This window comes from Daktulosphaira vitifoliae, unplaced genomic scaffold (genome assembly GCF_025091365.1).
Source record: "Daktulosphaira vitifoliae isolate Bord-2020 unplaced genomic scaffold, ASM2509136v1 Scaffold_3, whole genome shotgun sequence".
Taxonomy (NCBI): domain Eukaryota; kingdom Metazoa; phylum Arthropoda; class Insecta; order Hemiptera; family Phylloxeridae; genus Daktulosphaira; species Daktulosphaira vitifoliae.
In genome coordinates, this window is record NW_026099574.1 from 19298105 (window position 1) to 19321736 (window position 23632).

At 26.6% G+C, this 23632-nt stretch overlaps 1 protein-coding gene across 1 annotated transcript; it reads right to left on the reverse strand.

Annotated features, from left to right (window-relative positions):
* Nucleotides 1–4805: 4805 nt before the first annotated feature.
* On the reverse strand, nt 4806–23117 carry LOC126903229 (uncharacterized). The gene is made up of 7 exons (XM_050681307.1): nt 22922–23117; nt 16730–17176; nt 15799–15975; nt 15020–15263; nt 10009–10302; nt 5655–5924; nt 4806–5233 (listed from the first exon to the last, which is right to left on the reverse strand). The coding sequence occupies exons 2-7, from the start codon at nt 17079–17081 to the stop codon at nt 5230–5232; spliced, it is 1341 nt and encodes a 446-aa protein (XP_050537264.1). The 5' UTR covers nt 17082–17176; nt 22922–23117; the 3' UTR covers nt 4806–5229.
* Between the last annotated feature and the right edge of the window lie 515 nt (nt 23118–23632).

A 23632-nucleotide genomic window follows, 5' to 3' on the forward strand; every position in this document is an offset into this window, starting at 1 on the left:
TAAAGTTAACAAAAATATTACTTTTCGCCGTTTTAGAGAAAGTAGTATTGAATTCAACTGTAAACAAACTTTTATACTGAGTTTTTGTTTGTAGTGCCTAGCGCCAAAGTATTAAATTTAGCCAACGTTGTGAATAATTTTAAAATTAATAAAAAATTTAGTATAATTTTAAATAGTTTTATTTAAAATTGTTTAATTTCAAAATCTTGGTCTAATATCAATACATTTATAAGTAACAGTAATGAGATACAAAAAAAAAAATTTAGTAGGTCTAAATAATATTTTTCAGCATTCATGAATAAAATAGATAAATTAAATTATTGAATAAAAAAAATAGTTAATTATCTAAAAATGATGGGCTTTAGTCATTTTTACTACCCAAAACCATTTTCAGGATTGGAAATTTCGATTTTTTTTTCAAATGTAGTGATAGAAAAAAAGAGATACGTGTACATGTGGAAATTAACAAAATACAGCTTCAAAATTAAGTTTTGAACCTTCAAATGATTTTCAACCGAAAAAACGTTGTTAAAAATGCACATATATATTTTTTTAAATATTTAAGAGAGAAATTTATAAAACTTGTCTGTTGTCTATATAAAAATATTTAATTAAAACAATCCTAAACAGATTTGTAATTCATTATTTTATAATTTTGTATACATTTTCACTAACATTTGTCTCGTTTTTTATTGTTGTCCCTGAGCGCTATAAAATATAATATTGTACAGATTTAACCATGTTGAATTTATTTAAATTATTATCAACTCGTAAAAATATTAATGATACAAGTATTAATTATCATTTTTTTAAAATAAAAATATAATTTAATAATTTTTTATACTTTCTAACACTTTTGAAACCCTATTTAAAAATGTGTAACGATTATTTTGTATTAATAGTTCAAGATATGTCACTTATAGTTATTTTAAAAAATAGTTATACATAGAAAATCAGTTATTTAAATTATTTTGAGATATCAATATAAGATTACTTGGATTTATGTTACAGATACTAGAAGATCCTCAAAAACAATTTCAACACCATAGGGATGACGATTTTTAATGCACTTTACGGAATTTTCAGAAGCAGGTGTTAAATAACGGCACCATGTAGTACTTCAGTAGGTTAAAGATATTTTTTCTAGGCAAATAATACAGTTTGTGTCGATTTACAGTATGTGGGAACAAACCTTCTTATTTGTGTTTCTAATAATAACAGGAAGTTTTATTATCACCGAATACATTAATTAAAGAGAATTATTAAGAAGATGAGTAACCAGGACCGCATTTTGATCCAATTAATATTTGATATTTAAATACAATATTTCGCGTAACGACGTGCTCAGGATTTCTATACGTATGAAAAATGTTTACTACCTTCTCAAAGTCGTACCTTACAATATTTAAAATCACGCCAACACAATTATTATCGTTATAAATGAATATCACAGTTCCTCTTGTGTTCTTTATAATAAATCTTTTGATAAAAACTCGAATTACGTTTTCGCGTCATTTTATTAAAAATGTGCAAGATTGAAATATCGTACCAGGAATGCATGAGTAATTGTACAAAATTTATTATTATATTTTAAGCCGGTATCGATATTTTATGACAAATATGAAAATTTAGTACCAGGAATTCATAAGGACTAATGTGTGCGATTAAACGTCTTGACGTACAGCGTCTCGCAATCGATTATCATGTTGTGACCAATTGATGTCCATTTATATTACAAATAATGATGCTCCTCTCATGAGTTCCTGGTGCTAAAATTTTATATTTCACCTGAAATTATGTGTTATCAAGTTTCAAGACAGTACGACCGCTGAAGAATGACGTACGGTGAGCACTAGCATTAACTCACGAGAAAAAGTTTGGTGCTGCGGGATTTGATCAGCCGCATAAGGTGTCGCTTCGAATTGCCAGATCGTACCGTGAACTTTAATCAAGTGTTTCATATTTTCCGTTTTAGGTAAGTAGTATGCTATGCACTACTAGTATGTAGCGCTATGGCACTTATATTCCAACAACTGGTTGATTTACTTCAAAATACAATTATTTTAATTTCATACACAGATTGGATTAAGGTGTACTGAAATTTCGGGAACCCGTAATTAACAGCTTTTAAAAGTAAATTTTTATTTTTTTTTACTTAAATTATGAAATAATAAGTTAAAAAAATAATCAATTGTTTATGAGCCCTGTCCATACCCAAATAGCCTCCTTTTATATGGACCTGGTTATTGAGACGATTGATGCAACTAGACTAAAATTTAGGTAGTGCTGGCGTATTTTTACAGTACATTGGCTAGACTGTGTACACTTTTAGATCTACAGTATAAGGAACTAAAATTCTTATTCGCATTTTTGATGATTTACCAACACAGCATTTTATAACTCTATTAAACTAAAATAAAGTCAATTGGATATCTAGAAGACATTTCCAGAAGGAATCACATTTTATTATTTTTAATTTGTAATAAACCCAAGAAAAATATCATGCCCCAAGTGTTAACTTGCCCCGCTTTCTCTTGGTGGAAATTAATAAAGTCTAATACACGTTTTTCGGGAAACCTTATTATTTTTTAAATAAAAATAAAAACTTTCTTTGATTGCCACTATGTTTTCAGAATAACATGTATTAGGCCAGTCAACGAAGGAGTAATTTTGGCGAATGGCGGAAAAAATTCCCAACTAAATTTTTTTTTTTTAAAAAGTTGAATTAAGATATGTATAATGACATACTAAAAGTCCTCATCGATTGGACTTGAGCTTTTTTTTTTACAGCCTCGCAAAAGTTCAAAAATATAAGCTTTTTTAATTTTCTCAAAAAATATTTAACTTACAAAAAAAAGTTTCGTACAAAAGTTATTTAAAAAACAATTTTAAACAAAAAAGGTATCTTATATTTTTTCATTTAAACAAATATTTTTCGAGATACATTACATTTAATATGAGTACTAAAATTTATTTTCCAATTTTTTTCATTTTACGGTTACTTTTTATCATGTTATACTTACATTAGACAAAATGTTATAAATGCATATGTGTGTATGTGTAAGTTTATTTATTTATAGTATCATTAAAGTGTAGTGTATAATAAGATACAACCGATAGAGTAAGTAATTGATTTGACGCTATATTGTTTAAACCCAACTAAACGCTAAATTGTACATTCCTAAAAAACATTTATATTATGTCAATTGCCACCAGAATTTTTGCTAATCTTTTTCTTTTTCTTTGCCCTAATCCCAACTACTTGGGGTCGGCCACCCTCATCCTAAACTTCCACTTGACACGATCTCCAACATCTTCTACGCTCACATCAACTGTCCTCAAATTGCATTCAATAGCATCCCTCCATCTCTTTTTTGGTCTTCCTCTACCTCTTCTTCCTTCAACATTAATTTCTATAACTGTTCTTACAGCTTCCGATTCTTCTCTCCTCATAACATATTCAAACCATCTAAGTCTATTTTCTCTCATCTTATACACAATTGACGCTACACTTACATTCTCTCTAATATGCTCGTTCCTTTTCTATCTTTTCTTGTCACTCCACTCAACCAACTAAGCATTCTTCTCTGCTACACTCATTCTCTGCTCTACTTTCTTATCAACCGCCCAACACTCTGAACCATACATCATAGCTGGCCTCACAATTTCATACTAAATTTAAAAACTATAATTAGTATTTATTCATATATTATATTTTAAAATCAAAGAACTACTAATCAGGATATAATTAAAGAAATAAGAGTTNTCTCTACTTCAACCACCCGCACTTAAACCTGTGTCTTACATTCTCGTCAATACCATCGCTCTTTTGCACTATTGATCCTAAATACTTAAAACTTTCTACCTCCCCATTCACACTCTCGCTTATTGTCACTGATTTCCTCATTTCACCTACCTCATGTTCTCTTTTGTCAACCCAGCCAGACCTTTGCAATGTTCACATATAATAGAACATTGAAGCTCTGTTTTTCGGCAGCTTTTAAGTTTTAAACAGTTGAAAAAAATGAAAAAAATTGGAAAATAAATTTTAGTACTCATATTAAATGTAATGTATCTCGAAAAATATTTGTTTAAATGAAAAAATATAAGATACCTTTTTTGTTTAAAATTGTTTTTTAAATAACTTTTGTACGAAACTTTTTTTTGTAAGTTAAATATTTTTTGAGAAAATTAAAAAAGCTTATATTTTTGAACTTTTGCGAGGCTGTAAAAAAAAAAGCTCAAGTCCAATCGATGAGGACTTTTAGTATGTCATTATACATATCTTAATTCAACTTTTTAAAAAAAAAAAATTGGTTGGGAATTTTTTCCGCCATTTTTCCTTCGTTGACTGGCCTATATAGCAAAATTCTAATGTTAAGACTTTATAAAGTACAGATTTTGATGATATTTTTTGAGTAAGTAACACTACATATATAAGAGTTCTATATTTTGAAATAAATTTAAATTAAAGACAAACAACTCAATAATATGGCTGGTATATAAATACTGTCAAAGTATTATTAGTAAATTAAATTTCAAACATTATGAATAATACAAAATTGAATTAAATTTTAGAAAGACAAAATAAGTAAATAAATGGGATATATTAAATCAATATACTTAAAAAACTTTTATAATAAAGTTATAATTTAAAAATTCTTGAGTACATCAATTTTCGATTAAATAAATAAATTAATAAATTAACAAAAAAAAAAAAAAAATGAAAACTATTTACAATTAACACCAATTATATGCTTATACGCAGTATATCAGAAACTGCTAAACTACCCAAATTTTATACAAAAAAAAAAAAAAAAAATATGGACACTTTTTCGAAAAAAATTTGTATTCTAAATTAACTTACAAAAAATGTTTAATTTAGCTGACTTCAAAATTCTAAATCACTAAGATTGAATTCACTATACAAAAATACGTCATAAAATATTAAATAAATAACGTTTAAAGAAAAATACAAATAATTATTCATATCAATGTGAGTAAATTTAAATGGCTTTCAAAATAAATAAATTATACTCAAAACAATATTGATACAATTTAATGTTAACATAACATACATTTGATAGCATTATATTATGCTTATAATTTATATTATACTATTTAATAACTAGTAACTACATGTTATTTTGAGCTTGACGAGGTTTTTCATTCATTTATATTTGGTTATCTCATACATGAATCTTGATTCTAAAATGACATCTCTTGCATTTATCTAAAACAAAAATATGTTCCCTATGTTAATAATGAAATTAATTTAAAATAATTATTATAATCCAAATAAGGGAATTTAAGAAGTTTAATTATTAAATTTCATAAAATACTTTATTAATTTATACAATACCTATGTAAAACAACTCGGTAAAATAAATTTAAAAATAGAATAAAAAAATAAATAAGAGTTAGCTATTTAAAATGTATATATTTAAAATATCAAATTGATAGTTATTCGACTCTAAACGCATAATATATGTTAATTTCAAAAATTCATATTCATAAAACTTTTTCTAAAAAATTTTACAGACAATTATTTTTCAATAAAGTTTAATAGTTTATTTTTACATACTCAGAAATATAAAAAAGTTGTTCTTTTTTACGAAAATACATTAACATTGTATTAAATAAAGTCATATTACCTTGTGCCGAGAGTAGATGAAATTTCTGCAGAATTAGTTGAATGCTCTAGCATTGTTTGTTTAGCATGTCTGGCCTGAACCAATTTGTTTATTTCATTGTAAGTAGTCATCATTGGCACAGAATCGTCTGGAGACCTTTGTGTAGCACAACCAGAGAAAACTAATTCACAGTTTTGCCCATCTTGCCCATCTTTGGCAGCCTTCATATATTTGAAAAATCTAAGTATTTCTGGATTTTCTGTGGAAGGCTTACGAAGTTCGTTCAACTCTCTACAAAATATATACATTTAAATAAAATCGCTCATAAATATATTTAATTTAATTTTAAAATCATATATTTTAGTTAAAATTAATAAATTCAACCAAGGAAAATTTATATTATTAAACATGAAAATTCAAGACTAATTAAATCATTTTTATCACTTTTAGATTAATATTTGTTCATATCATATGGCTTGTTGCTTTTTAGACGTCTTAGTTATTGGTACTATTCCATAGTTGAGTTGCCACTAGGTTTTTTAAAATTTTTATATGTCTACGTACAAACCGAGTGACTTCATCTGCTACGATTGACAACATCTTATCGCGATAAATTACATTAATTCTATCATTCGGTAAGCCGCGATGATCGTACAAAGAGCAATATTTTGACAGAGTTGTATAACCTCTATGTTGGACTTATTAGTACAAACCCCACAATTGAATTCTGTAAGTCTAGATGGATTTTATGATCATTACGTATAACAGACATTTGTTCTCTAGTGATACCTCAGAATGTTTTCTAATTAGCCAATAGTGTTTGCGCAGTTAATCTTTTATCTGCAGTCTTTTCTAGCGAACATGGTGGTTCCAGTTAAGGCATATGAGGTGCATAATTTCCAGATATTTAACTGAATCAAATTTTGGGATAATTTGTTGATTTAGAAATATAGGAATGTCTCATATTTTACGTAACGTAAAGTTTACGTGCATTGACTATTCATTATTAAACTTGATATTCCAACGTTTGAATCAATTAGAATTGTTGTTTATGATTATTTGGATTTGATCAGAAGCTATCCGTTGCTATTTATGAGTTTTTAGTATTACAGTATCATCTGGAAACATAGCGGTTGTTAAGTTAATGTTGTCGGTATGTCAGCTGTGTAGAGTAGATACAATATAGTAATCAATATATTGCCTTGAGGAGCTTCAACTGCTACATTTTTCCAATCAGTTAAAAAATTCTTCATGTATGGCACGGAACTGTTTTTAGTCAAAGGACTCAAGAAGTATACACCTTGAGTTTGATAGTTAAAGTAATTTTCTTAGCAAATCTTTGTGTCAGACTTTATTGAAAAACTATGTCAAAAAATATTCCGCAATGATAATTTTTTGCTTTGAACGCATTATATATTACGTTTGTAATACGATGAATTTGGTCTGTGATTGAATGTTTGTTTCTAAAACCAATTTGATGATCTGGTATAAGTTGTTTTTCTTCTATTAATAGTTGTAGGCACTTCAAGAGAAACTTTTCTAAAAGTTTGATTAATTTATTTTTAGTTTATGATTTTTAGACTTAAATTGATTACTTTCTAACTTATCAAGTCTACATGTCATATTTGTTAAAGATTTTGTAATACTTTCAAGGATTGATAAAATTTCCATTGAAGTGGAGTTATCACTTTTAACCGGCTTTATTGACTGTTTGTTAAGAATAACGTTATTTACATTGGAAATACTTTAGCGTAGAAAACATTTGATGATATATTTTTCGCAGGTTTCTATTGGAGACGTTGCACTTCAAATGTTATTTATGGATGAATTTTGTCTTCTGCTTTCCTATAAATTGAACAGCCTTTCCAATTTATGAGATGGGCTTCTCCAAAAATAGCGCATTTCGATTTTGAGCAATTTTCTGTTTTATGTTCTTCATTAAATTTTACACAGATAGAATTTTTTTAACAATAATTTTGAGTATGTCCAAAGGCTTGACAGTTTTTACACTGTGACACACCTTTTTTTTCTTCGAATGTTCTACTTTAATTTATGATAACATAAACTATATCTAAGTTGTATACATTGCTATTGTTATCTCGAAGATATAGGCCTACGAAAAATAGAAATAATTCTATTATTGCCTTTTCATTCACTAATTAGTCATTAAGATTTATTTTTCCCTAATTTGGGTGCTATTGAATAAATTAACTAACAAATTATTAGAAAAATAATATAGTAAATTTTGTGAATGAAGAATTTCAGTATTAAAAAATATTTGAAAAAAGTATTTTGATAGAAATAAGATTTAAGAAGTATGAAATGTAGAACCGAACTTAAATCATATTGCACTACTAATAAACTAAAATTTGTAATCTTTCCTTACTTCCGTTACAATAATTGTATATATGATAAAACTTTCACATTTAACCTCAATTATTTATTAATAGCTTAATTATATTTTTAATTCATTTTCAAGGTTGAAATTTAAGATTTCATGAAAATTAGTTTCACATTTTTATAAAACTAATTTTTAAAAGTTAATTTACTAACACAGAAAAATTCTAATTTACATAATTTTACAAGTGCATGATTTGGAGAAAAATTTATCTATAATTTAAATTTTTTATCACAAAAATTAGAGATATCGAATTATCTTCAGACATTCTTTTATACTACTATTTCTATCTATTAGAGCTTTTTATGGGTCTGGTTGACTGGACTCGAGCCCATACCCGACCCGGTCTATGGACAGACAGCACAGTTGAACCTTGACGGGTACAAAACTTAAGTGATTGGTAATGGTTTGACCAGACTTAAAAAAGATCTTTTAGCCCGAGTGAAAATAAATAAAATATTAGAACACCTAGGTTTTAAGCTAATTAGCGTTCTGTAAACGATTAGATAAGCTACACTAGATATGTGTGTAAATATTAACGCGCTATAATCTAATGAACCGGGCTTAGAACTTAAAATAAATTTAACTGATGGGCCTGGAATGGACTAAAGTTTGTCAACTGTTAATAGGTAACTGGTCAAAAATTACTCTAAGTTAATTTTTTGTCAAAGTAAATAAAAAAGTTTTAACTAAATTACAATGATTAATTTTACAAACAAACGTTTCAAGTCTGCTTTCCAAAATTAGCTATTATAATAAAATCAGGCATTATGCAAACTATAATGATTAAATATTTATTTACATGATAATCATTCATCTTGAATTATACGAACAACTTTAAATTATTCATAAATTAGAGTGTATTAATAGTTGTTTGATTTATTTCAATAATAAACGCAATTTGAATATTTTCGTTTTAAATACATACATTTAAAATCTCGATTATTGAAAAATGAATAAAAATATATCCTAGTTCAATTAAAAACATTTTCACCAAAAAAAAAAAAAAATACAAAAATTCTTTTATTTTAATCCTAACAATGTTTTTTTATTAAGCCAATAATATTTATTATATACTTTTATACACTAGATTAGCTATAAGATTCGTTGCCAATTCATGTCTTCAAAATAGTATTCAAGAAAATATTTAGATTTAGAAGAAAACATGACTAATTACTACAAACACTACATAATGTTCGTGACAGTGACAGTGTAAGTTAAATACAAATTATATTAACTTGCTTTTGCTTCTTATTCTTTCATCCAATACTGTAACAACATATTTACCTAATAGTCTTAACAAGATGTTTTTTTTTTTGCATTGACCCACATTGTTGTTAGCACTCGCAAAACAATAGGCGCTGTTATGGCACTTTTAAACAAACATAATGTGGAAGTGAAAGGAACACGATTGGACATTATATGTATATAAAGCACATACCGAAAATAGTCATCGACGTGTGAATATGCTACTACTTAAAAAATTATTATTAAATTCTACGATTAGTGCACAAATATGATCTATCAAAAAACTATTATTTGTAGTCAAGTGAGTTAAAATTAAGTTATTAACTAAAACCTGACTATGCTATCAAATATGATAACATTTTTGCACTCAAACTCTAAATAAAATATAAAGAACCAATTGATTTCATTATTAATTAAAACTTACAACAATTTTTAAATACAAATCTATTACAGGCTAGATACATAGCAAGGATTATTATAAAATTTTTAATTCTTTAAATGACAAATAACAATAATTTTGTGATTATTTCAAATATCAATTTTTACTGAAATCCAAAAAGTCGTAAAAATTGAAATAAATGTTTAAATATCTAATACAATAAATGTATAATGTATTTTTAAACATTTATTTTAACCTAAAAATCTAAAATATTAAGCGTTATCCAAGAAGTGTAATTATACCAAAAATATATATTTGAATATTCATTTATATTCTAATTATGGGATTACCTGCTTAATTGTGCCGATATCAAGTTACTGTATGGAGCAAACTTAGCTGGACTTTTATACATCTGACACACTAGTCGTTCTCGACACGGTTCGGTAGTATATCCCAATTGTTTAAATACGGTGTCAATCCGTGAGAGCAAAGGACTATAAAATGGATCATAGTTTGCCAACAGATGAGAGCTAGCTGGAATATTATGGAACACTTTAAAATCTTCAGTCTTATCCTTAGTATAATAATTTCCTGCTTGTAATTTAGTATTGGATATCGATCCACCACCATACTTATTTGTATATCTGTAACACAAAAGTCGTATTAATTATTCTTTCAATGTATTAAAATAAGTAATAACGTGGTATCAAATTTATAACAAAATTAAAAATTTTAAGAGTCAAAGAATTTAAATAAATAAATTTAAATTTGTCATTAAATGAATTTTATAATTCAAAGAAACAAAATAAACAAACAAATTTAAGTGTTAACCAAAAATTTAAGACTACATACATTTTGTTCTTAAGTATGTTGTACTGTATTTATATATTGGTATTTATATATTAAGAGCTATGTATATTGTGGTGTATTTACTTATTACATGTTAATAGATCTTTACGGGACACAAGTATCGTTTAATAACATTTGAATAATATAACTTTAGATTCAATTCAAGTTATGAACCTTATAAATAAGTTCCATTAACTTGAGTTAAACTATTGTAAATTATTTTATAAAAAAATACTTTTAAAGCTTTCTATAGAAACTTATACAGTTTAAAAGTTACACGAAATCCAATCAAACAGCTTTATACCAGATTTGATAGATTATAGCTACTTAAATTTACAGGTTAGTCACTTATACTGTTTTATGATAAAATGTAATCTAATGTAGTCAATATTTGCTTTAACATTTGAAAATTTAAAACATGAACCAATATCTAATACAATATATATATATATATAACAGGATCATATATATATATTATTGTATATCATATATCATCGGTTAAAGGCTATTTTGTGTTAAACGATTTTATGATCTATTGTTATTGAATTAGTACGCATTATATTTATACTCTAGGATCCAATTCAACAAATCTGTAATAAAATTAAGTTTAAAGGTACACAGAACGTTTTTATAGAACACATATAGTATAACCGATTGAATACTTATAAATATTTTCAATATAATGGTAATACATAAAAACGCTAATGTCAACGAGCTGATAACTTACCTAAATGTAATGCATAAAATGGGTCAAGTTGCGACATTCTAGCGTTAGCACCCGCTATACCCTAGTTCACCGGTACGGAATAACCGGAAAGTGTGTAATTACTTCTGCAGATAAACGAGGCTTTACACTTTCACGGGTACACATTTGAATTCTTGAATTCAGGAATACAATAAAATGATGTATTCGAAAAACAAACTGAATTTAATGAATTTTCAATTTATCATATGATTTTCGCTATCGTCAAGTTTTGAGTTTGGCCTATTGCAAGTGGGGTCAGAGAAGTAACAACTTTTTACACACACAGAAGACGAGCCAATTATAAACCATACTCCTGACATACATTCCATCAAGAAACTAATGAATTTCTCTCTCGAAACATCAATTGGCGGCCGGTACGAACGGACATAAACTTCGAAACGCGACCTTGACTGGCGTTCAACAATCGTCACGGAAGTACAATCCAGTCGTTATTATTCTATAGCTAATATTACTTTTCTTTTCTCGCGTTTCATTGTTATTAAAATTCGTTTATTTATTATTTTTTCAATCAGTTATTAACTACACAGCTCAAATAACCGATGTTAAAGTCTCTTCAAAAGTGACTTTAACGGGCGTCTTGACAATAACGAAATACCTTGCGAATTTTTTATATGTTCCTAATTTAATATAACAATATCTTATTTTATTTCAAAAATAATTTTAATTACATTAAATTAATTTACATACTTATATGAATACTGTGAACAAATTCTGATTCAGTAAGTATTTATAAATTGTAAAATGAGTAACAGAAGGTAAAGTAACCAATTGCACCTTATGGGGAAATATAATGATTTTTATTAATTTTCCAAAAAAAATTTTTTGGGACTTGGTTCTGATACGCCTCAATTATACTTGAGCTGTTTTAAAAACTATGATCATTTTGAAATTTTAAATGCGTTCTTAATAACGAGATAATGTAGTCTGGGTGCATAAATTTGCTATTATTTCAATACTTAAATTATCCATTGGTCTGGAATTATTTTAAAAAATTTAATTTTTTCCGACATTAAAAATATTTTAATTGATTAATATACAACTAAATTATTAGCCTTAAAACTTACACAAAATATATTTTATTAATTGCAGGATTAATATATAAAATGATTCTTTTAATGCTAGCCATATTATTTTTCTTAAAGTAATAATTATGTAAAGAAAATTACCTTTGGTATTTTTTACTTTCATATATTTATCGATTTATTAATTATAAATAATTTTTTTAGTTCATCGTTTATACCTTATAAAGATATCAACTTTATTTTTTTTAAATAATAACATACATATTTCATTAACTTATAAAATAAAAAATAATCTAATTAAAAAAAAAACTGGTGTATAACAACTTTAAACCTATTATTTCAAAATTTATTACCATTTTAAAATATAAGGTGATCTTTATAGTAACCCACTCAATTACTTACAAAATAAAAATAATTTCACACAGGTTTTTTTTAGTTACCTTTATTTATATATTATTTTTGAATTATAAGCTATGTAAATCATTTTAAGTTCATCCTTTATATTTTGTATATTATTCAAATGAGAACTTATATTTTGAATTTAATAAAATGTATAAGTTTTTATTTTAATAGTAAATGAAATTTGAATTTTCAACATAATTTTATTCGTTTATTAAATATAAAACTTTAAAGTATCAAATTTTAAAATTAATATATATGTATAATACACGAGGTATTACAAATACAAGTAGTTAATTGTTTGTTTATAACTTCGTTATTCGCTGCGTTTATTATCATAATAGATAATAAACGCTTTATTATCAATTATGACTTTATCAATAGATACGTTTTATGTATGGTAGTAAGGCACATTGTTGAGAGATTTAAAAAAATTCAAATGGCAATACAGAGAGTATTTATAGGTTAGGGGTAAAGTTCGATAAAATTAATCATTAGATATTAATCAGCCGTACCCCTCCATTTTGCTGCCTAAGTATAATAATGTTAATCATTTTCTTAATTAGGTCATTTTTTATTTTAAAAGCTAGTTAAATATGTTTATTGCTATTTAAAAAATACATTTGATATGCCTATAAAGTATAAGGGACGAATTAAAAAAAAAATACTTAATAATTAATAAATCAAAAAATATGAAAATATAAAATGCCAAAAATAACTTTAACATAATTATTATTTTAAGAGAAATCGGATGGCTAGAGTTAAAAGAATCACCTCTATGTCATAGAGCTAAAATGTTTAATTGTTGGAAAATACAAATGACAATATAGTTTTTTTGATGAAAACTTTAAAAGATTTCGCTCTCTTTGGACTAAACACGAATACCAACTAGTCAGTTGGCAGGAATATTGAGGTTAAAATAGCTTCAATTTATTTCTATAAGTTATTATTTTTTTATTACGACTCAGCGGAATTCATGTACCGGCATCGTTGATCACATTGGTCACGTACAAAACCAAAAACTGGTTCCACACACACGCTAACTCATCTGTAATCGAGCACTCTCTCTCTCTTCCCTTTGTGTCTTTTTGGAGAGCACAGCAAAGGAAGAAGTCATAAGTTATAATAGGTCGTCTCATTTTGCGTGACGTTCGACGGAAATATCAATGGCATTCGAACGAAAACAATAGTTATAACAAAATAATTCTCATTTCCTACAAACGTCGCGTGCCCCTATACGAGCACGTGCTCAACATGAACCGTCGCGTGAATATATACCAAGCATCCATTTCTTCACTAGCTCTAATAACCGAAACGTTTCCATATTTTTGAAATCGATTATGTTCACTTTTATTTACAAAAAAAATTAAAACACGATTCCAACAATAGTAAATGAAAAATAGATAAACAATAAACTCAAAGACTAAAATACTTTTCTCTAATTGAAAAAAAAAAAATTACTAAACAACTAATTATTGAGAAATGTATTTTAAGGAGTTAATTGATCTGTTTAATATTTGTATGGCCACTTACCACCATATATTATAAAATCATTTATCCTTGAATGTTTCTACGTGTTCGGGCAAAAGGGGATAAATATAAAATCAAAATTTTTTCACATGTGAAAAATGGCATTGCGTTTAATATAAATTAAATGTAAACTGTAAGTTTTAATTTTGTTTTTCTAAGTTAAAATTTTACACTATTAATTTTACTCTCCTATTAACTGAATAACACAGATCTGTATGAGAAATATTTCAATAGACTTAGTGAGAATCATAAGAAAATATTATTAAGAATGCTTATGAATAAAATGAGAAGCACTCCAATAATTGACATTTTTATTGAAGTAAAAATAAGTTAAAATAAAAAATAACAGATGTTAGTAAACATTTAATTTGACAACATGAATTGTAACTCATTTTTTTAGAAATTAGAACACACAACACTGTATTCTAGTACAGTCTATTAAAGTACACATAGTCGATTATCAATTTTATTAAAAAGCAATTGTGAACTATATTTTTCCCCAAGGCGATACCAAAACATTTAGACTTAGTTAGGTTACTAAAATAATAATAAATGATGACGATTGTAAATTTAGCTTTTAGCTTTGGGCTTTTTAACGCTATGTTTTCATTGACTTTAAAATACAATATCTGATTGCATATTATAAACAGTACAACAATATATATGTTGAATATTTTTCAAGTCCATTATATTTTGCTGTATCACCTTTAATACTATTAAACACCTTAATCCAGAATATGTCAAGTATATTGTTATGCATCATTTATAAAATTAATACTAAAATATAAGTATTACCTATTGTGGTATGATGAACCAATAGTATTCAACTGGGCTGTGTTGTCAGGTGGGTATGTCCAAACACCTCCTTGGTAATCAGTTTCTGATCCTGAGGTGTCTGCAGCTGCAGCAGCATCGTATCCCGTCTGTAAACCATTGTTATATTGTGCTGTATCTTTGAACTCAAAATCGTTTAAACCATCGCCACCTGCTGATGCTCCATGGCCAAAATTAGCAGAACTTGATACAAAATTAGTTACTCCTGTAAATAATCAATAAAAAAGTTTTTTCAATAAACAGTAATAATACAATTCGGTTAAATTAATTAAATATTCTAAAAATATATTTTGGTATAATATGATGCAAATATATTGAAAACATATTTTTTAACACAATGTTATCTTTTTAAACATTTTAATTTCCATAAAACAAGATAACGAATAAATAAAATATCTAAGTTAAGCATACTGAACTATAAAATGAACAACGCATACATCTTGATAAAATATTATGTACATATCAAAATTATATCTTATTGTCAAAAAACTGAATTCATCAAAAAAATTGAATTCCCGTATTTATGTAAATTAAGTTTTGCAATTTTTTTGATACTTATTGTATATTTAGCAGTTTTTAAGTGTGACATATAACTGTTATAAAAGTGTTTTTATAACTTAAATATACACATTACAACAATGTAATGTTTTTAAGTAATACCAACGAACAAGTCATTGGTTAAAAATGTAAATATTTATATAAATAAAAACTACGATTTATTTATTTTGATTGACACTTACCTTTTGAGAGGATTTTTCCAGCACCACCCAAAATAGTAGGTAAGAACGCGGCAATCAGTACAGATTTGAGGATTTGCGCACCAATGAAAACGGGCAACAGTAGTTTTTTCAAGCCGAATGCCAAAAATCCTAATCCAAAACCAGTTAGGAACGAATTTTTTCCCAGATTAATTTTAGCTGTAATGCAAGTATTAGTTAGTTAAAAATTTTAGTGATATATGATAAAAACCACAAGTGTGTAAAGTTATTAAATCTATACATTTTATTAAAAATAAAAAATATATCTTAGAGAATTATAGTCATATGTTTTATAATTAATTTGAATATTTTTGTATTAAAAATAATACAAAAAAAAAATGAAAATTAAGTGTATTTTCATAATTTTAAAATAAAAACCTAAAATCTTCCTACAAAATATTAAAGCTAAACGTGTATGAATAAGTCTTATTTATCTGTCTTCGTATAAAGTAAATATTATTCTCAAGAGTACACATTGTTTACTCAAGGACCAAGACAGTTAACACTAGTATATTTTAAATTATTCATTGATAACAATCTGAGCTGTTTTCTTTTGATCTAACTTAAGATCGTATGATTTATTTTAGACTATACTCATAGCAAACAAAATAGTCTGTTGTGTACATTAATCTAAAAGAAACTTAAAATTTAAACCAACAAACAAGGACAAAACGAATAACAAACATAAATTAAACATACATTTCAATTCTCACATATATTTGGATCGTACATAAATAATCTTCCATTACAATGCGAGTTTCAAAAAGTAAGTGTACATTGTTATATTTGTATTATACTCGGTACGAGTCAATTTTACCAGACCAAATTATTTCATTTACCCAACGCGATAGTATTTTTTACAAATTGACAATTTCTGATGAGTAGAAAAAATTTCAATTAAAAATATACTCACGTAAGCTAATAAACATTCGACCAGTGCTTTTAAATAATTCTGTGAAATTAACATTTAGTACATGTGAGCTGACAAATTCGATCAGGCTGTCAATTAAATATTGTTCTGGATCTGATTTTCTATCTAAAGCTCGACTTTGGCGGCCATTTGCCTCAGTAACGTCCACATGCTTTAGATGAACTCCAGTGACAATCTCTAAGTTGTCGGCCGGCTTCAGAGTCTCGTCAACGATGTTCATCAGCTGTTGGACATTATCGTCAGAAGACATTTCCTTGGACAGTGTTTCTGTGCATAGCACCACAGTGATTATGGCGACCAGAAACGTGGCGATGAATGTCGTTCTACGCACCATGGCTCAGTATCTGAAAAACAGACTAACTTAGCTCTTCAGTTTTTTATTTTCCCTCAATGTCACACAACAGTCATAACGATGCACACACACTGCGACTGAAAGAAAAAAATTAATTTTAGTATTTAAAAAGAAGAGTAAATATAAAAAACGGATCAGTGACCACAGTTTGATAATTATAATAAACTATCTAGTTAATTATAATATCGTCTTTAGTAGTTATTTTTTATTACTGGTAGAGCGTAAAAATTTGATATTACTAAGAGCATTCAATAATTATTTTTTGGCATTCAAAAATTGTTTACCGCTTTTCTGAATGCCTAAACTTAGAAAAATAATTATGGTCTTAGACGACCATAATTACTGAAATTCTATTTATAGAACATTTTAGAAGTATGGTTTAGTCACTGTTGTTACAGTTTATCTAGTTACTATGGTAAAAGTAACTAGGTGAAGTAAAAAAAATTTGGTGGGGCTAATGATAATTTTTCTCCAACCAAAAAAACAAAAAAAAACCATATATTATTATATATAATTTTCTGGAATTTGAAGGACTAATTATATTTTTGAGATACTAGGTCTCTGAAGCCCACCGTCTACTTCGTCTATGATTATTACAAAAACCCACATGTAATATTTTATGGGTTAGAATTCATAAAATATATTTTTTATAATATCTATAACTAAATCCACGTGATAAATATAAATATAGTAATGTTGTAACTTTCTCAATGACCGAGGTCTAGGTCAATACCAAGTCTAGGTCAAGCCCTTTCACTGAGTACAATGCATATTGATCAGCTAGTAATTATTAAAATAAAATTTATTAAAATTCATTTAACTTCAAAATTATATAATACATTTATTATGATAAATTAACTTCTAATTTCTGGATATAAAATATGTTTATTTAAATGTTTACTAGAAAATTAAAATGTCAAGTAACATCGTTGGAGTTCAATATTGGGCGGTGATTAACAACTGAAGCAGTTTCTCGATATAAAAAATTTTTCACAATCACATCCAAACGACAAAAATTGTAGCCTCATTGTGTAAATAATTTTTCTTGAGGATCTATAACCATCGTATTCAATGCGCGTTTATTTGTCATAAAAATCTGAAATTTTGAATTTGTTTGAAATACAATATTCAAAAAAGATTTTTATGAGCAATGCGTTTTATTAAAATAGAACATTTTTCTATATATAAAAATTTAAATATAAAGAAAAATACTTTCTAATAAAATAAGTTCAGTTAAAATTATAATAATGGTAGATAGGTACCATAATATTACTATTACAAATAAAATGCTAAAGAAGTTACTTTTTAGGAAAACATAACGAAGAAATTGACTTCTATATTTTTAGGTAATTACTAAGTTTTACGTATAATAAATTTATTTAAAATGTTCATGGAAGCATAAAATGTACAAAATTATACTTATACTAGATTATTGTACTTTGATTAAAAATTTAAAAAAAAAATTAAAGTTTTATACACGTTTAAATTAAATTAAACTCGCAATAAAAAAATCGAGAAAAAAATTTGTTTTTAAAAAAATGATTTATATATAAAAGCCAAAAACTGATACATAAGACGTTGAAACCGATGAGGATATTTAAGAAAAAATGAGTACAAATCTAAAAAGTAAAAAAAACTCTCTGTGAGTGAATTGAAGATTATAGTTTATTTTTTAAATATTATTATTTAAATATTCATCACGAATTTCCTAAACCACCTGAATCGATGTAATTTCTCTATTTTTAAATTCCATTATCTTATAATTATTTATTACTATAAATATTTTTTGTCTCTTTAATCCTTTCAGCTAATTGCCTAATATCCTAAGAATTAGTAGGAAATGTGATTTTCTAATATGCTGTCAATTGTTGGCTGAATATTAAACACTGCAGTCACAAGTTAAATGAAATTTAGATATCTTTTAATTTGTACTACGGCGACAACATGACACAATAACAATATTTTTTCTATGTGTGTGTAAATTACACATATCCGAGTGTTAAAACAGTAATATTTTTTGTGAGTAACTAAAGTAAGATAAAACCTGGTGACTAAACGCTCACGTTTTTAATTTTTATGGTTTTGAAACGGATATTGTTATACACGGGGCGAGCAAAAACAGAAATGTTGTCCTAATTTGTACATCCGATGTAAATATTATGTTGAATGACGATTTTGGAGAAAGTATTCGACTACTGAGTAAAACTATAAGTTTTACATATGACAGGTTTTCAAATAAACTTTTTTTATTTGGAATTTCATAATTGATCACTGTAAAGCCGATTTAGAATACTAGAAAAATCGGATTGGGACCACGAGACCTTGAACTTAAGTAGACATATTACTCGGTCTGCGCTTTTATAATAACATTATTAATAATGCATGTCGTGGGAGAAACGCGGCGTGTTGAAAACTAGTGTGATGCGCATACTCAATAGAACAACTAGCGTAGATTCCGGAAGAAAATCGGTAAACGCTGGACGAACCAGTTTTGGTTTAGCCGTCTAACAACAGGCTTCCGGAGTCATGACTTAGCAACAATCCATAGAAGACGAACTATTTCCCGCGGTCACAATGCAGCCTTCCTATTATTGAGACGGACAAGTTCAAATAAAATAATTTTGAATATGATTACTTAGAACAGTTCAGTAGAAGGCGACGAGAATAGCCGTTTTCAGGTCATTGATTATGGATATTAAGTTGTTTTTTGATAAATTGCAATTAACGTGAGAGCAATAAAAAATATTAACTACATTCTTTGCTCATATACAGAAACGGTAGTATCGACGGTAATATAAAATAAACAATAAATTAGTGAGTCTAATAATATCATCTTATTAAATTAGAAAACTTTTACCGACAAAATCCATTGACAGGAAAGTTAACATTTTGGAAATGTGAATAGCTTTAATTGCTAATTATACCAACGATAATTTTAGTTTATGTTTTTCACTAACAATAAATGCAATGTGTGTTAACAACTCATGGGAGATGGCACTGGGTTTATTTCAGTAATAAAGAGAGTAATAGCAAACGACTTGCTAAAATTATAATTACTTTTAGACGCTTGGAGGTAATGATAATCGGCAAGACGATTCATAATGAAACATCGTATAAGAATATCGAATCTGTGAGTTACACTTTAGTATTTCGAATTTCTAACGTATAATTATAATTATGACCACGATTACCGCATTAAAAAATATAATCTAATAAAACTATACCGACACCTAATACTGTTTACAAGGCGTTTAACAATTTGTTCAGTTCATTACCTTTCAAAACAATAAGCAGAAGAAATCGCCAACATCACCATTACAAAATATATTTTGACAATATTCATACAACAACTTTGAATGGTTATATTACCATAAAATAATAACTAGTTAGCGATCCGTTACACACGACAAAAATCAGTTTAAAAGGTTAAACAGTTTTGGTTTTAATAGTAACGATACTTTTTTTAATTAGCAGTAACAACGGTACTTCACTGCAAGTTTAAACCGGTAGACAGTTAACTATTTTTACAAATTTATACGTTCACATGAAATTTATAAACTAATGTAACATTTTATGTCATTAAGATCTTGATCGCAAAGATCCATTACGTTATAACACCGTTATATTACTGTTAGACTAAACAAGTTGAATTTTTGCATCCCAATATGATATCCAAGTTTTCAGTTATGGTAAATTAATTGCATTTTTATTATTAGAACACGGAATTATATGAATTTTACATTTTATTTAAGCCACTCTGAAGGATTCCAAGTTTGTGCATCTTTGTCGTAAGAGTGTATAGTGGCGTAGAAATATATTTCGTTTTATGGAAAGATAAAGCACTAACTCCTCTCAATACTATAACCTCTATAATAACATATTATTAAGTCAATTAATAAAAATTCGTACTGGCTGATAGTGTGTCCGGAATATCAAAATTTCTACATGCATATAATTCCGCACGATAGTTATTATTAATACTGGCTATCAAATTCTTAGATTTTTGAAAAATATTTATAAAACTGAAATTTTAACAGTAAAATTTCGTACTTAATTAAAATCGTGGATATTTTAGACGTTTTAAAAAAAATTACAAAAATTCACCCATTATTTTGTTGATGAATTTTATTTATAACATTTTTTTTTTTTTTTTAATCATTGATTTTAACTTGGGGACTTTTAAATCATATTTAGAAATTAAATGAATCCCCCAATTTTGTTTTTTGTTTATAAATTATACAACTGCTCAATTTTAGTGATGTAGGTCATTCATACCAAATAATGTATGCATACGTTAAGTCATACCTAATCAAACATATGTAGGTGACCATTAGGGGCGTTAGCGTAGCGGAAACTGCTAATATTCGTAGAAAGCTATGGTCATCAGCATAAAACGAAATGATTAATAACTTATTTTTTAGAACCTCATTTAATACTGTTAATTAGGGCGAATAATACTCTTATTTTAAAGAATCGCGACTTATAAAGACTATTTGATGCATTACTTATCAATAATGTATTTGCTGTTTTTCTATTATCACTTTTTTTATTCATTTAAACAGAGTAAATATAAATACTGAAACAATAATTAAAATTAAATAATCAAATGAACAAACAGAAAAAAGTAATGGAGTTGGGTATAAGTAATTGGAACAAAACAAGAATGAAGAATAAATGAAATGAAAAAATAGTGTACACAAGCAGTAAAAAATTTCAAGAGTTAAACCTTCTTAGTGTTTCAGGCTATGAGTAGCCAATATAATACTTACTATTACTCAATAGAATCAAACAAGTAAAATTTTAACACACGTTTAATAAACTAGAAAGATGATGACAAATATAAAGGAATTTATGATTCCCTTTATTTAAATTACCTTTCTAATATTATAGTTTAACACATTTCAAAATGAAATAATTTTGGCTATTTTTCTTTTTTTTTAATCTGCTAAACTATAATATTTTGGAATGATAATTTAAATAAGGTAGATCATAGAAGGTATCAACATCATTGAACCCACGCAATTTTAAGATCTTAGTAGATCTGATACTGAAAAAAATATCATAAATTATGACTAATGGTTGAAGAGCTCTCTAATTCTGTTATTACTAACTCTCTTACAGAAGTTATTATTTAGTGCCGAAATGATATCTGATTTTGTTTAAAAACACATCACACTATAGATATAAAGTTTTTAGAGTAAATATGATTTCTAATAAATAAAAATAAACGTTTACTTTTATCAGTTAAGACATACTTAATCTTTTAGTACTATTTAATAAAATTGATAACGAGAAAAGTTAATGAATTTCAATAAACTCACGGTTTTTCGTATACATGATTTACTTTTTTAAACAGTGTCGGATTAAAGGAGCTAGGTGTTTTTTTTTTGTTCACGGAAGCAACATTTTCAAGAAATGAAGATCCATTTCAAGGTACCATTTCGGGACTCAAATAAGTCTTGATTTATTTTCACGTAGAAAATTAGTTAAAAACTATTATAATTACATTTAAGCGAATCGAAAAAAATATGTTTTAACACATTCCCAAATCAAATACAATGTCTAGTAAAGGGTGTTTGATAAATTAAATTAGCGTAATCGCTTTGCACTCCTATAATGCATACCCATATTCTCAAGTAACAATTTAATGAAAAAAAAATATTTCAAAAAAATATGTTTATCATTTGGATGATACTGCATTAAACAATAAGATATGTTAAAATGTTTGTCCATAATTTGTTTGTATTGCAGTTATTTTAATGTAATACTATACAATATTTGTAGAACGTGTTCAAAATTAAGTCTGGTTTTACAGAACTCACCAAGATGTTGACGAATAACAATCAACAAATCTGCATTATCACTTTAAATTAATTAATTAACAATCATAAATTTAAAAAAAATAATTTACACACACCAAAATGAAAAAGTTCAAAAATCGATTAGAGCGTAAACAGATTTAACGAAAAACAAACCAGATAGCACGCGTAGTGGTTAACGACTGGCCGGCGTATACAGGTGAAACCTTCGATAAAACCAACGTTCAAGAGTCCTCCACTCTTCGTCGTATAACTTCTGTCACATATCATCATTTTGTGAATTATAACTGATCAAAAAAGATTAATAATTGACCATAGTTCATTAAAACTATATTAAATTTAGGAAACTGATTTTCACCAATCATTACTAACCTAGGACTAAAAAAAAAAAAAAAAAAATTCAGTATTGTTATTTATAATTTATTTTATTTTTATAAATTTAGAAGATAATATTTGTAAAAAAAATCTCAATAAATTAAAAAAAAACACTTTAGGAGCCAGTATTTTTTGTTAATACTAGTTTAAAATTATTTATATTTAATAATTGAAGTTAAACAATGGTCTTTAATAAAAAGTATAAACGCTGTAAAAATATTTACAACGATTAGAATTTCTAATATTTAGTAGTCAATGCTACTTAATAGTAAAATATTAAATAAAACAGATAAATATAACATTACTTTGCATACCAACAAAAATAGTGATACAACTAAA